The following is a 16,647-nucleotide window of genomic DNA, read 5'->3' as shown; positions in this document are numbered from 1 at the left end:
AAAATTTCGAAAGCAAGGAAAAAATTGATCTGTTTTCACAATGATACCGTCCGTGGATAACATTGATTCACGTTACTGTTCGCCATCTCGTAACCTTGAACTTGACTAGCGTATTCACTGGTCCTGGGGAGTGTCTGAGGCCTGTCAAGTGACTGTTGATCGTATACTTTTCTATTCGTTTTTATCAATAACAATTATGGATCCCGCGGTCTTCCCGGAGGAGATTTGGATTAAGATTTTATTATACTGCGACGTACCTGACATTATCGCGTTCGGCAGCACTTGCAAATATCTGAGAAAAACGTCAGACACGGATTACCTATGGTGAGTGCGTTAGGTTAGGTTAAGTTAACGTCAAATCGAGCCTGTCCGCGAAATGTGCGTCCGAAATGCGATTTCACTCGCGCGAATCGATGGGTGTCGATCCCGCTCACTGATTTTCTGTTTCGGGATTCGCCGCTCGAAAGTTTTCCCATGATTAATGCGATTTGAATTTTCCAGTGAGGAAATCCGGCATTAGGCCCGTTTGTACCAATGATCAACTTTAATCTCCATTTAACTCGGTGTCTATCTTTTTAAAGTATATTATGAATTAGAAAAATATGGAAGGTAAAGCGAGATTAAAGTTAATTTGCATTGGTGCAAACAAACCTTGGACAGAAAAGTATAATTGTCATTGCTTGGAATTTTGAGTAAGAGACATGGCTCTCCTGCTTTAGCATGACACTTTTTTCTTATTTTTTAGGAAGATGAAATGGCTGCAGCTAATCTCGAAGGTGCACTTTAGATTCCCAGACATAAAATGCTTGCAATTGCTCAGCGTCAGCTTCAAAGCTATGTGTTACAGACTACACATGGTGGTAACACTGGGGGAGAATGCACCGTTCCCAAAGTGTTATCATTGCAGTGGCTACACATGCCAGAGGAACTGTGTTGAGGGCTCCAGCGCTAAGGTAGTGATTGAGATTGGCAACAAGTACACCTGGGTCATCACTCCATACTTTGGGCTTAGGCGACATTTCTCTATGTTCGGCATTCCTAAATACAATAACAAAACTCACATAGAGCAAATGCAGACACAAAACGTTCCAAGCAGTAGCACTCGCTCCAAATCCGATACTAAGTCGCTGGCAAAGAGATTAAAGATGCTGAAGCTACCAGAATTGACAACCACCAAAGTACCGCGGCCGAGCGGGCCGTTCTGCGTATTCTGCAATCCTGTCAAGCTGTATAGAGAGAAGCGACGACTGACCACCCATCAAAATGACCCAATGTGCACCAGACCAAATCCGATATACCAGAAACTCGTGAACGGCTACTGTACCGACACGGTGGAAGTGCTCGGTATCCCGAATGTGGACGTTGTGAGTCCGGCCGAGGCACTTCTCTGCGATGGTACATTCCCAGTTCTCAAAACTTTCATCGATCACTTGTTTCATCAGATGAGCTTGACTGCAACGCTCAGAAAGCCGAATACTGTGCTCATGTTTTGTGAACCACTGGCGATGCATCCTACCTTAAGAAAGCAGTTGTTGCATTATTTATTCCAGGAAGTTAAAGTAGCGAGGTAATAATAAAATATATGATTTTATATATACACACATATTCGGCCAAAAGTTTGGAAATGATTGCAATTGTTTCATATTTTACGAAAAATTGAGTGTAAAAAAAAACTAAAAAATTTTTTTAAAAGTTTATATGAACCGAGCACAAAGAAACATTCTTTGCTTTTTTCTGTAAATTTTTTTGTTACAATATTTTAAAAACTTTATAAAAAAACAAGTTTTTATAAAATGGGAATCTAAAAAAATCCAATATTACAAAAAATTATATCAATTTTTTTCGAAAAGTATTTTAAAAGCTTACTTTAAAAAATTTTTATATATTATTTTGTGTTATAATATTTTATAGCTACAGCACTTTAAAATAATATAAATATATATAAAAAAAATTTTTCAATTTTAAGTAATTTAAGAACAAAATATTATAGAGGCAAAACAAATATATTGTTTTGCACTGATTAAAGTTCTATTTTTGTTCTTTGTAATCTTTATGATTTTTACACGAATATACATATAGTTCTTATTACTTCAATATTATTTCACATATATATTACATACAATTCTTATAATTTTAATTATTTTAATTTAATTTAATTTATTTTTTGGGTAAATTTTTTAATTCTTTAATAATTTATCAACACACTTACAGTACTCGGTAAAATTCTGGCTGTAAATGTCCATAATTGAAACTATTGCAGAGTATGCCTGGTCCCGAAACCTCTGGCAGCATGTGCCATGCTGGACGTGGAGACCTGCGTAGTAGTTGATAGTGGTGCTCTGAGCACAACGGTTGCTGTTGTGATTGGAGGACGGGTTATGCCTCAGCGCTGGAGACTTCTACCTGTTGGTGGTTGGCATGTTGCCTATCACTTGAAACAAGCTATGTACTGGCAACCAAAAGAGTATCATCAAATTCCTATATCGTACCTAGACATTTTGGCTGTTAAAGAACGATGCAGACTAAGCTACAATATTAAGAACGAAGAGAAACGTCTGGGACAGAAAGCAAGAGAGCACATAAATCTTCGAGTTGACAGTTACGCGGACTATAAGCAATTTTGGGTATGTATTTAATATATACATACAATTGAAGAGAAAATTAATTTGCCATTTAAATAAATTTGATTTACAAATATAGATATATTCGCACAGAGATGCTATATAAAAAATTTTTTTTTAGAGAGTCTCATTAGGGCCGGAATTGTACATAGCTCCCGAAATGATGTATGTCAGTTTACGTTTACCCGAAGTTATAAGGGAAGTGACATCAGGATTACCAGAGGATATAATGGTGGATTGTCTTTCACACATTCTACTTACTGGTGGAAATACGGATCTTTCGGGTTTCGAGCTGCGACTTACTAAGGATCTACGCGAATTATTGCCAGAGCATAAGAAGATATTGGATGTGAAAAGCTGTCCTGGTACACATAGCTGGAACGTCGCAATGGGATCTACATATGTGCCTTTAACTGTGCATCCTGGTAAGCATAATTATGACAGTATAATAATATAAAAATAAAAAAACAAATATAATTAAAATTAAAGCACTAAAATAAAATGAGAATATTGAAAAGACTCATGCTTCATAAAAATTTATTTTAGAAAAAACTCCGCCAGAATATATTGAAGGTAATCCATTTTGGCTATCACGAGAAGAATACGTACTGTTTGGATGTGAATCTCTGGAACACAGTAACGAAACTATAATAGGTGACGACATAATATGAATGCCTCACTTATTATGTAATCATATGCGCATATATAATGCATAATGACAGGAAAGTAAATGTTACCATCATTGAATATATTTTCTTCTTATATTGTCTATAAATTCGAAAAGTAATTTAGAATTGGAAGGGCCTGAAACACATTCCAAAATATAATCGTCATGTTCACATTATTTAAGGGCACCTAAATGTATTTTTCTCAAATTTTACTATTTAAAATTGATTTATTAGCATAGTATGTATAACATACTATATACCAGATGTTCCATTTTCACATACATAAAGTAAAATTTCAAAGAATGAGATAAGGCGTGAGTTTTTTTTAATAATTTTAGTTTTTATTATGAATTTAATATTGGGCGAATATTAAGCCAATCTTTTTCTTAGCGGCTTTAAAATGGACAGAAACTTTATGTTCATTTTAATTATAATTAAAGGAATTAAAGGATGCTAGAGAGATAATGAACAAATTTTATAAAATAATTCCAGTGACAATTGTTTAAGACATTAGACGATGGTTTTGTTGAACGTTGTTTGTTTGATTTTTATTTAATTAAATTAGAATTTTTTACATCATGTTTTTTAATTTTATTTTCTTTATTTTTTATTACAACAAAAATGTTCAAAATAACGAACCGCAGTTACAAACATTTGCTTCTCATCCATTACCGAGAATTTCACCGTATCTTGTGCATGTCTGCGAGTTCTCCATGCGTGCTATCTTTTACGGAATGGATTTATGATTAATAGATGATGCGATTAAAGATTTGTAAACAGTGATAAAACCTATATTGCACGATTTTGTATTTGGGGAGGAAGAAATGCGCAACATCAATAATATTCGACCGAATTAATGCCTTAGTTTAGAAGTCTAAAGACATTGCTGCATACTTAACAAAAAATGTTCAACACTTAACAAAAATTCGAGAGTTACTATTTTTTTAAGTTTATTACAACTTTCCAAAAACATCCTAATATATCTCTTCTGTATATCTCCTAATACTACTACAATTTACATCAAATAATTTAAATTCAATGATCTGTTTTCTTACGTTTTATACAAGGAATGTTTTACTTTATCAAAGGAACATCTTGTATATATGCTTTAAAACTGCCCCTACATTAACTTTGAAATTTATGGCATTTAAATTTCCACATACTAAAAGAATTTATCTATTAGTATTTTAGAGGACATCATGGAGCTTTGTATAAAGCTAATTAATGCGTCACAGTTATAATGCACTTTAGTACATTTGTTATTAATTCTATCAGGATTATCATCCAGCACCTGATATTGTTTAGTGCAATATGTTATATGTTGATGGCATGAATGTTTTAAAGTTGCAATATAAGGTTTTAGTGCCATCTGAGTATATTTAAATTATGAAGCTATTTACTTTTATGTACATACACGTACATTGAATTGTTTTGTAAATATAGGGTAAACAAAGCTGCTTAAATTGAAAATGTACAGATCATTATGAAAACGATAAACGTCAAACAAGTATTATATAATGCTATATATAATGTTAGATATAGTATTTCCAGAAATTGTTCACTATTTCGTACATTTATATCACAGAAATCTTGCCAAAAGAAGTATGTATATGTTAAAAAAGAGAATACATAGTAACATTTCTAGTCACTTTAGATATTGTTAGGTTTTAAATATAGGTTCAATGAGGCGAGAGATTTCTCTTCCAAAATAAAGTAAATAATCGCGATCTATAATAAAGAAAAAAAGAACAATGAATATTTAGATTATATGTTCATGAAATGTATGACTACTGTTATTATATTTTTTTGTTAATGATATAGAGTATATAATTTTATTAATAAGTTAAGATATAATTATCGGTATGATTACTCATAAGATATTTCATTAAGAGACTGTAATGTGAATTTGATAGCTGTAATTATAGAGCACATATTGAGATGAGTTAAATTATTATTTAGATAATATGTAATATGTATGCTAGTGTGAAACAACTAATTAAAAAGGAATAATATTGTAAATGCTATGTTATAACTGATGTTTGTATTAAAAAAATATCTATCTAAATTATTGTATTAGCTACTAGAATATCAAAGAAGACTTAGGTATTCACATGGCTTCAATTCTGTAAAATGCTAAAATGTAAGTATAAAACATTAAATATGTTACACAACACAAAGAAAAAAAAAGAGAATAGTTTACAATGTGCGTAATATATATACATGTTCCTATATTCCGTTTTCACTTTACTCCAAACGTGAAAAGTTTTGCATCTTTAATACATGATATTTCGTGCTCGTAATAGATATTAATATAATAGAATTCTTGAATTTAAATTATAAGAAAAAATATATTTACTTGATTCGTGCGGAATATTTCTTTACACATAGTACCTTGATAGTCATTTTGCTTTTAGAAATTTTTTATAGTGATAAAAATCATTTAAATGTTTAAATCACAAGTGCATTTTACGAGTTTAAGATATTGTCGTTTGTCGTGAAAATTCGCACTTTTGCAATGAACGTAGTATTTATCATATTTAGAAGAACTGTAGTATTTATCATATTCAAAAAATGCAATACTGCAAAAACTTTCCATCATATTAAATTTGTGTGTATATACACATGCAAATTTAACAAAAATTAAACAATTTTTTAATTTTAATTTAGTTAAATAAAAATAAAATGAACAACGTTTAACAAACACACATACATAAAATTCGCTGTTGCTTATAGTTCTATTATTTATAAGGAATGTACAACATGTAAATAAACCTTTTTCATATTCTTGCGTTATATGTTCCATTATGTAACAAATAAAAAAAACGAATATAAAGATGAACTTTAAAGATATAATAAAGGAGTAATATATGAGAGAAAAAATATTTAGTTTTCTTTTTTATAAGTTTATAAGTTTAGTAAATTTTTATTAACATTTATAAAATAATAATAATCTGGAATTTAACGGTGCAGATTTCAAACTTCTGTTTTATGCAAATGTGCATAATCGTGTTCTATAAATCTGCAATACCACATATACGTGATATAAATTCAAATAATTGATTTGATAAAAATCGCTTACCGATTGCTGTCGCTGCTCCTGCTGATGCTGCTGCTGCTACTGCTACATTCCTTTTCCGGTTTTGATTCTGAAAATGTGATAAATATTATTCTTAAACTCAAACACAAAAGCAGGTAGAAAAATGTATCACTTGAAAAAATAGTATATTTAATACCGAGTCGCTCCATGGATGCCGCTTTCTGCTGACATCATCCCGCTATTCTCAGACCGCACATTAATAACGATCGCCCGATACTTTATTCGGCGATCCCGATATTACGGATATAATATACTACACACGAGTAAAACGTAAACCGCGCGCGAGAATTTTACTTGGTGCGACCGTTACATTTAAAAAAATACGTGAAAAGTACGTCGAAGCACACTGAACAGAAGTAAAGCAATTAATTCGCTCCCAGAGTTTTGTATCTCTGTATGATTGCGTGACGACTAGTAAAGTTTCATTACTGGCACGATCGACATTCTACCGAATGGATTGCGTACCCTCCTCGAGCAAATACGCGCACATGAAAATTTTGCCCGGAACGAAAATCAACATGGCACGAAAGTGGCGTGACGTCACGTAACTTCATGGAAACGCAGGCCGAGGAAAGCGGTGAGAAAACCGTTTGAATGAAAATTACACGCCGAGATACAACGAACGGAAACAAATTCGTTTCGAGAATTTCGTATGCTCGCACGACGATTAGTAGCACTTCACTTAATTGGCACTCGCGATATTCTACCGAACGGTATTCTCTTCGAGCAAACACCTCACTCGAAACCGAAGGCAAACGCACGATGCCACGCTTTACAAATGAATACGACTTCTGTTACGTACGATCTCATATGGCTCGCGGATCGTCTGTTAGCGCGACGACACTCTAAACACAACACCATACCTGCGCACAATGAATTCTGAATACGCGAGACACGCACGGAGTCAACAGTACGTCTGACCGGCGCTGGAGTGGCGTACGTGACTGCTGGCAGACAGACTCGGCGGTACTCGGCGCTAGTCGGCGCCACTCGGCGTTGCTAGGCGACCGACTTGTTGACTCGCCGCGCCTGCGCCGCTGCCGCCATGTTGCTCCGTTGCGCCGCGCTCCAGTCACGTACGCCACTCTAGCGCCGGTCGGACGCTCTGTCGACTCCGTGCGTGTCCGTGCGTGTCTCGCGTGTTCAGAATTCGTATTGTGCGGTGTTGTGCAGGCACGGTGTTGTGTTTAGAGTGCCGTCGTGCTAGCAAATGATCGTACGTCGTATTCATGTGCAAATCGCGGCATCGTGCGTTTGCCTTAAGTTTCGAGTGAAGTGTTTGCTCACCGCTTTCCTCGGGCTGCGTTTCCATGTAGTTACGTGACGTCACGCCACTTTTGTGCCATGTTGATTTTCGCCGCCAATCAGACGAGTCGCACTCACGTATTTTTTCAAATGTAACGGTCGCGCCAAGTGAAATTCTCGCGCGCGGTTTACGTTTTACTCGTGTGTGATACGTGTGATATGTTATCCGTAATATCGGGATTGCCGATTAAAGTATCGGGCGATCATTATTAATGTGCGGTTCGATTCGAAATAACAGGATGATGTCAGCGGCATCCATGGAGCGACTCGGTATTCCGGAAAAGGAATGTAGCAGTAGCAGCAGCAACATGAGCAACAGGAGCAGCGACAGCAATCGGTGAGTGAATTTTTATCAAATCAATTAGTTGAATTTATATCATGTATATGTGATATTGCACATTTATGGAACACGATTATGCACATTTGCATAAAACAGATTTAAAATAAATTGTAAAATTTACGGGTATAGCATGAAACAGAAAACAAATAAATGTGGACATAGCATAGAAGAGACCCAAAAAGTCATGCACATTTCCCACGGATTCATAGTTATTTGACTACATAGTTAAAACACAGCCTATGTTTGAAGGGTGATTCTTTTTCAAAGGATCCATCAGTGATATTCTAAGTCTATTATACCTTTTTGAATCGCAGCCACAGAGGTTGTTGTATTTTAGATCCATATTCCTCCAAAAGAGAAGTTTTCCAACCTCTGTCTCATTTATTCGGTTTTGCTTGAGAAAACTCAACATTTGTCTCAATCTGATATATGCGATATGGTAGAGTATATGGAGTCCAATTTCTTCATTATTATATTGTTTGCATCTAGGTGTCAATAATCCTATATTAGTTAAACTTTGTTTCTACCGTGCGCAACTAGCTACAAAAATAATAAATTTTGGCCACTGAAATATAAAGGTATACTTACAGGCTGATATTTATGGTCTAATCTTATTTTAAGACCGTCTCAAGTAATGTCTTAAGATGCTAATACGGCTCTGTGATTGATCGCATCTTAAAACTGTACTTAAGATATGATTTTAAATATGAGATGTGACTATGAATACCGATCATAGACATTAAGATAGATTGCTTATGAAGTAGGAGTGCCGTCAAAAGAAAAAGGAACAAATTAATAGGGCAGCTTCTCTAACCTAATGTGTAGAGAGAAAAGTGAACTATAACTCGTTTTTTTTTGTGAAGGACATCTGCACCTAGGATTTCAGTCTTCATAAGTTAGCTATTTTAATATGTCTATGGCTTTTACCAGCTGATAGTCATCTAATTATTTTTATTACTTCTTTTTCAAATAAGGGATATTTATTTAATATATAAAAGAAAAAAATTCAATACTTTCATGTGACTATATTAACCGTTTTATTAACAATGTTGCAAGCTTTTCCATAGTTTTATTGTATTTATAAAATCATCTATAAATTTTTATCCGTATACCACAGTTGACGAGTATAAAACGTAATAAAGAAAGATATTTATATATAATTTTACTTTCCACTACTTACAGATTGTGAAAATTTACTTAAATATTATACATTGTGTATATATTAATATTAAATCTAAGAATATACTTCTATGTATACATAACATTTTCAAATTAAATATAATTATACATTTATTAATTTTTGTATTCAGATTGTACTATAAAAATTATTTCATATATATGAAACTTTTACAGAGTATAAAGTATATTTCAGATAAAATAAAATATATTCAAAATAGCGTATTAGTTTATAAAAAATTTCATCTTGCATGTATTTCAAAAAATCTAAAATATAGTATGTTATATATTATACATTATATATATAGACTGTATGTTCTATACTTTGGTTGGTAATGTTCAAATTGTTTATATAATACATAAGGAGTAAATGAGATTTTACAATACCACACTAACATATCAATAATACATATGCTACGTATATTACAACATATACCATGTTCTCACAAGTCCCAATGATAACAATTCATCAACTATAAAGCAGTAAAAAATGTTTTCGATTATTTTGTACGTACGCAACTTTGTATTTTATTTTTTAAAATCAATTGTATCAATTCTACATCACGTAAGAATAATGCTTTGTATTATAAATCTCATTTTATCATATATAGAAATAATTTTTAATATTTCACAAAAAATAAATTCAACAGAGCTGCACAGCCGTCAGTTTTTATTGAACAATATTATTTGTTGGACGAAATAAATCCTGATTGTGTTTTAAGATGCTTCATGTTATGCCACATGTATTTTGTTTTCAAAATAAAAACAATCCTAATTCAACACTTACATATGTAACGATTATTAAATATATTATTAATATATCAAATGACTAACAAAGTTCATCATATTTACAGAATAAGAATAGCTGGTGAGAATCCTGCAGATGTCCAAATTCATCGTGCCCGCAAGGTAATATTGTTTTGGCAATATGATTGATTTGGCAAATTGGAAATTACTTGTAATTCGAGAATGTTTTTTATATGTCACTAAATAAGCCGTAAAAAATATACTTACGTAGGTAATGATGCGATTTATATATTATATTACAATATTATTTCAGCTCTGCTAAAATTAGTTAGGCAACATATGCAATCTTAAATGTCAATATATGTTCTTGCGATGTACGAGCACGATATTTATTAAAACAAGTATTTTCCAACTAGACAAGAGAAAAAGCTACTCCAATTATTTATCCTAAATTAATTTAGGATATAAACTTGGCACAATAGTTTCAAATTACAGATCTAAATAGAACATCATTTTTGAACATTCTTAAATTCTCAGATGTCTTAATATATTAAAGTAAAGCATCTACAGGACCTCATGGCAATTAATATAAGAATTGCAATTTATACAGAGTAGTAACGTTTTTTTGTGAAATTCTATACATTGATTTTTTCCGCGAGTTGTAAACGAAGTCAAAGTAGCCACTTTTTATTCAACTTCGGGAATTTGGTCTCCCCCCCCCCAAGTTGTACAATTTCTTCAATTAGGGAATAAAGGGAAAAGATTCTTCTATAAGATATAAGTAATAGAAAGTCCTCTCTACATTTTTTTATATTAAAAATGAGGATCTTTATTTTATTATTTTTCTAATAAAGAAACTATCATTACAATAAGTCATTCTATCTGTTTTATCCATTTTATCTGTTTTTTTTTAAGATTTCTAACGTATAATGCAGCGAAACTGCATAAAAATTTTTATTTTGATGGATCAAACTTTATCATTGTACTGATAAGTTTTATTTAAAAAATAATTGAAAAGGACAATTGAAAGCGCCAAAAAGCATTTGAAAGAATTAAGTTTCAAGCTTTAAGAGGATCCTAAAGCCTGTTTTACCGACATTTTTAAAATAAACTAATTTTTTAATTGGCTTTATAGAATTGCAAATTTTTTACAGAATTAAAAGTGTACAAAAATCTCAAGAAAAACAGTCGCGTTCATATAAAAAACGAAAATAATTTTTTTTTCGTACGTAGAACTGGACAATATTTGCTTAGTATACAAAATATACGATATGTATGTACAAAATGAAACTTTATTCTTTTAGGTATAACACGTACGAACATATCGTGCAATTCGAACCAAGATTAAAAGCCTAGAAAAAAAGATTAATCTCATGAACTTTTTGTAATTCCAGATATTGATTAATAAAAAGTGCAATCTGCAAAAAATTTTTTCATTTTCGGTATAAAGAATACTTGAATTCTGGAAAAGAATTTCCAATCTATAAAAGAAATATATATATAAAATCTTGTTAATGATGTGCACGAGTGATTCTACATTATCGACCCTGATCAAGTTTAACGGCAACTTTAGCCTCCTCTTTTGAAAAATTAAAATGTGATTGTTTGCAGTGTTATGCTTGAAATTATGTAAATGTTTGACATAAATTTATGCGATAATTTTATTGACGTATGTATATGCGCGCGAACATAAGAATTTTTCAATTTATAGTCTGTAGAAGATCAATTTCTTAGAATGCTTATATTTTGAGAAAGTCTGTTAATTCTCTCTTTATCACTGTAAAATTACTACTCTAGAAAATTATATGAATTTATTAGCCATCTGATACATGTACAAGCTATATACAAAAGTATTTAGTCCATATGCAACCATATTTTTAGATAAAATTGTCTTTCCCTTAAAACAAGAATGCAGTAGAGAGTTATTTACCACGTGAGTAAAATAAATTGTGTGTACAAATATGCAGCAAGCATATTAATAGAATAAATAACTTTATAGCCCGAATAACATAAGCAAGTATATATTACAATATGTTTATATATGCGCGTTGATTGTTTAAATTATACATTTAATATACTTCTCTCCTGCAATAACTATTCCATCTGCATTCTTAAATCTTCTTTAAAAATAAATCAAAATAGTGATAGACCTAACAACACGAGCTCTTCGCCGGTTCTGCCTCGACTAGATTAAAATCTAACCCACCAGGCCTAGCAAATCCAGTTTTGATGCCATCCCACCCATCCTCTACCTTGTATTCACCAGTTTGTATCCTATTGTAAACTTCCTGCGTAACCGTTCGAAATGCTTCTTCAACATTTACACCAGTCTTTGCACTGGTCTCAATATGATGTACACCGTGTTCATCGGCAAACGCACGGGCTTCTTCTTTAGAAACCTCTCGTCTACCGCCATTAGTTACTAGATCTAACTTACAGCCTACTAGAGCAAACACCGGGCGATGAGGCTCGATATGTCTGCGAGCCTCCATCATCCACTGGGGAATATGTTCGAAACTTGCCCTATTACAAACATCATATACAAGGAGTGCTCCTACAGAGTTTCTGTAATAAGACTTTGTAATTGACCTGTAAACAAAGATACAGATTTGGTAATAGTACCCTACAAGAATCAATGAATAATAAATGTATAATGCAAGAACATAAGTACAGTAAATAATTATAAATTTCTGCAAAAATATATTTAAATATATTTAAATATATTTAAATATATTTAAATATGCGCGGAGAGATATACACACCTAAATCTCTCTTGACCAGCTGTATCCCATAATTGTAACTTTATCCTTGTGCCATCCTTAACTTCTATTAAACGTGCAAAAAAATCCACACCAACAGTTGGATCTGAAAGCTGAAGTTGTAAAAGATGTTTAAAAAAAGAATCTCTTTTATTTTGATATTACTTTCTTAATCAAGAAATTATGATCACAAAAGTATTTTATATTTTGTATAAAGGTAAAGATTTCTAATTTTAAAAAGATTTATAATATCAAACTTTGGTTGTCAACTTTGCTACCAAAATTTATATTTTACTGGTATATTAATTTTATGTATCTTGTAAATTTGTGGTTGAATTTATTTTTCATGCCTTCTGTCTTTTGTTTTCTCTCTAATATTTAATTATATACTTATTTTTAGAGTTGTATACCCTATATTTTAAGATTATGTCTATATATATTATTTATTATTTACATGTTTGCACAAATTTTTTTTCATATAAACAATGCAATGTAAATTAGATAATGCAATACAGCGGTAAATAAATTATGAAATTGTTAACCTATCTGATTAATATATTAATAAAATAAAAATGTAATAAAAATTAAAAAATAAAATATAATTTTTATTTTTTCTGATAAAATCTATATCTATGATTTCTCGATTATTGTTTACATAGATGACATGTAAAGTATAATTTATATATAGTTTATACATTGTAGATTATCTGTATTTTATGTGTAAATGTCCAACTTTATGACTAGCCTTGCTTGTTTTATATATGACAATGCAGTTACAAAGAATAAATCTATTGTCGTTGTAATTTTGGGAGATATAACGACTTAACCAAGCTAAGCAATATTTTAATAGAATAGATCAATAGCTGCCCCAATAACATATAGAACAGATAATCATGGATATGTGATTTAAAGATATAGATATAAAAAACATTAGAGCGACTTTGACCAAACTCTGATTAATCTAACCTAATCAACATAAATTTCAATGTTAATCTCGGTTTAACTCGTTACTTTTTTGTTCTAAGAATTAGAAAAAGCTAGAGTAAGTTAAAAACAAAATTAAAGTTACGCTGATCAGAAATGGACATGATTTAATGATGACAGAATTACATGCAACAAGATTTCTTTGTAATTCGTTGTCTTATCTTTCTCCCATGTGTCAAGCAACAGGAAATCAACAATTCCATTCATAAGTATTAGCGAAACAACACAAATATTGCCCAATAAGCATATCGGAGTTTGGTCGAGGTCACTCTTGATTCATCCATCGTAGAAGACAGAGGACTAAGGGGACAGAGTTACGTGGGATCGCTAAATATACATCCTGATATCTTACGTCGCAGCAACGCGCGGAACACTCACTTAACCTAATTAAAATGGTCGAGGCGACGTTCTCGTCCAGACAAGACGAGGAGTCCTCGTAAACTTTGAAATTCGGACATTTGTTCGCTCGAAACTGCAACGTTAACGCGTAGCGCACAACGAGACGGGATGTAAACAGGGGAAAAGGAAATTGCGCAGGCAATTTTCTTAGCTCGGGAAGGACGGCCGTCCGTCCACGGGCCGAGGGCGAGGAGCCCCTGGAGCGTATGTACCTCCGCGAATTTGCCATCGGTGAAGTACTTGAGGAGGGAGCTCTTTCCGACCGTGCTGTCGCCAATCAGTATCAGACGGAATTGGTAGTCGAAGATAGGCTCTACCATCTTGGCCTGGTGCTCGAGCAAAATATCACGTCTCCCTCACGCACGTCGATAGACGGTCGTCGCGCGCGGGTCGAATCCAACAGCAGCAGCGAGTCTTTCCCGTAATCAGCCCTCAGCAAACCTCGCACATCTTTCGGAGGGCCCACGGCGTGCTTTGTCGTGAGCGTACACGGTGGAGTAGCACACAACAGCTGACCGTGGCATCAATCATCGGACTCCTTCCAGACGAGCAACCACCGTGTGACGTGAAAGCAGCTCACGGTGGAGCCTCCCTCGCTTCCCAGCTTCCTACAGTCACATACGAGATAGAAAGAGAAAACCCTACTTCAATGCTCGGCAGCGCGCACGTTACTGCGCACAAATCCGACCCGACGACACGCGACACACGACGACGATGAACGCGGCGACGACGCGCCCGTTCAAAAGTTCACTCGCGCCTATGTTTACGTACTTCGTCCTCTCCTCCGCTGCCTCTTCTCGCTCCCCTGCGCTCCCCTCTCGACCGATTGAGGTTTGCAAGTTTCCAGAAAGTGCAGGAAAGTGTAATTGGTTCTCGTTATCGTGATCACGCGTGCGACACGTTGCGTTAGGTTATTTTTTTTCCTTTTCTTCTATTTTTGATCATTGAGGTCACAGCACTGTTTAATAAAAAAAAAACTTCTAAGAATGTTTCTCATACATCTCTGTTCTTTTTCTTTATTTTCGTCTTCTTCGTCTTCAATCTCGTTATTTTTATTTTCTTTTTTCTTCTACTTCTTTTTTTTCTTTCGAAAACTTGTAACTTAATTAAATATTGCAGTACAACAATTTCAACAAGCACTGCATTTATGTGAGAATGAACAAAATAGGAAGATAAGGTAAATTATAGCTTAGTTTGAATATAATGCATGTTATTTTAATATAGACGTGCGAGATATATGATGGTATCTTTATTGTTTTAAAATTGAAACATATAAGTATACTTGAAAGATTTTTAACACTCAACAGGATATTCAACAAAAAAGAAAGTAAAGAAAGTTGTTCTCGAATAATTAACATTCATTACACAAAGAAAGACCATTCTTTGTTGAATTCCTCATAATTTTGAAATAAACGGCTGATATCTTAATTGCATTTCATATTGATTAATAGCTGATTTTCTGATTTCCATTTAATAATGCAAATCGTATCCTAATTGTTTCTGTTTTTTATTTGATTTGCGTCATCGTGTCGATAACTCAAGCTGACTTTAACTATAATTTTAGTGCGACAGCTGGAAGATTAAGGGGAAGGGGAGAAATAGATCACAAAGAGAAATAACAAAATCTGAATAATATTATTGCGTATACGCAAGTGATGATGCCGTTTTTATTTGCTAAGATCAATGTATTAATAAACAACAATTAATGCACTATCTTTATTTGTTAAAAAAATTCTATTTGTTGAACTAAAAAATGAAGTGTATAAATACAATATTAACTTAATAAAATCAAATATCGTATTTCTCTTTTGTGAATGTAATTATAGACTTTATAAAATATAAGGAAAATTATAATTTGCCTTTATTTATGTCATTTGTTATGTATACATAACAAATGACATTTTTCTTTTACAAATAAATTAATTTTATACACATATTATTAATTTACTCGATATGTATTGCAAGCTTCAATTTCTATGTATGGTAAATACTTCCCATTATCGTACTGAAGTTATCGACTTGAGCTAACTCGAATCGACACGGAGTGTCTCATATGCAAATGGAAAACATTCATTATCACAATTGCATACCATGAATTTATAATTAACTTTAGAATGCGCGTGAAGATTTTCTTATTGAAAATAATTATAATGAAAAATAACAATACTTTTGGAAACCATTAAATTAAAATGATTAAGACGTATATTAGTTAAATAAAAACATTTTGACGAAGGAATTTGCGATGAGATTTTATACAAAGCGTAAGTTTTCTTTCGTCTTTCAAAACGCAAATGTTTCATTTTAAATGCAGGAAAGTGCAAGAAAGCGTAGCTAAAACAAACAGATTTACTTTATCCCCTCAAACTTTCTCATCCTGCTTTTCTTCTTCGTTCCCTCCGACATGTACATACATATTAAGTGCGTTTTTTTTCAGCTGCGCTTTTTACATTTTCTTTACAATTTTTCTTCTTCTTTTGTCACTCCAATTTATAAGCAGCGTATCAATTTCATTTCGAATGCAGAAGTTATAGCGTAGCGTAGCTAAAGACTT

The 16,647-nt window shown here is 32.8% G+C and overlaps 2 protein-coding genes across 2 annotated transcripts; one reads left to right on the top strand and one right to left on the bottom strand.

Moving 5' to 3' along the window:
- Positions 1–100: 100 nt before the first annotated feature.
- Positions 101–5,488, top strand: LOC105837299 (actin-related protein 2-A). Its single transcript, XM_012681935.3, has 5 exons — positions 101–324; positions 746–1,567; positions 2,261–2,624; positions 2,743–3,046; positions 3,168–5,488. The coding sequence occupies exons 1-5, from the start codon at positions 197–199 to the stop codon at positions 3,290–3,292; spliced, it is 1,743 nt and encodes a 580-aa protein (XP_012537389.1). The 5' UTR covers positions 101–196; the 3' UTR covers positions 3,293–5,488.
- Positions 5,489–9,044: 3,556 nt separating this feature from the next.
- LOC105839520 (ras-related protein Rab-39B) lies at positions 9,045–14,725 on the bottom strand. The gene is made up of 3 exons (XM_012685900.3): positions 14,309–14,725; positions 12,717–12,826; positions 9,045–12,543 (listed from the first exon to the last, which is right to left on the bottom strand). Exons 1-3 carry the CDS (start codon positions 14,414–14,416, stop codon positions 12,105–12,107), a joined length of 657 nt encoding a protein of 218 aa, XP_012541354.1. The 5' UTR covers positions 14,417–14,725; the 3' UTR covers positions 9,045–12,104.
- Between the last annotated feature and the right edge of the window lie 1,922 nt (positions 14,726–16,647).

This window comes from Monomorium pharaonis, chromosome 3, assembly GCF_013373865.1.
Source record: "Monomorium pharaonis isolate MP-MQ-018 chromosome 3, ASM1337386v2, whole genome shotgun sequence".
In the NCBI taxonomy this organism is placed as follows: Eukaryota; Metazoa; Arthropoda; class Insecta; order Hymenoptera; family Formicidae; genus Monomorium; species Monomorium pharaonis.
Note: the sequence above shows the minus strand (reverse complement) of the source record. Positions and strands in the feature narration are given on the sequence as shown.

What these genes read in the sequence shown, in the direction of transcription:
- LOC105837299 (XM_012681935.3), top strand. Translation starts at nt 197, where the DNA reads ATGGATCCCGCGGTCTTCCCGGAGGAGATTTGGATTAAGATTTTATTA. An exon ending in TCAGACACGGATTACCTATG is followed by an intron (nt 325 to 745) that starts GTGAGTGCGTTA and finishes CTTATTTTTTAG; the next exon opens with GAAGATGAAATGGCTGCAGC. An exon ending in CGGACTATAAGCAATTTTGG is followed by an intron (nt 2,625 to 2,742) that starts GTATGTATTTAA and finishes ATTTTTTTTTAG; the next exon opens with AGAGTCTCATTAGGGCCGGA.
- LOC105839520 (XM_012685900.3), bottom strand. Translation starts at nt 14,416, where the DNA reads ATGGTAGAGCCTATCTTCGACTACCAATTCCGTCTGATACTGATTGGC. An exon ending in CCGATGGCAAATTCGCGGAG is followed by an intron (nt 12,827 to 14,308) that starts GTACATACGCTC and finishes TTACAACTTCAG; the next exon opens with CTTTCAGATCCAACTGTTGG. An exon ending in GCTGGTCAAGAGAGATTTAG is followed by an intron (nt 12,544 to 12,716) that starts GTGTGTATATCT and finishes CTTTGTTTACAG; the next exon opens with GTCAATTACAAAGTCTTATT.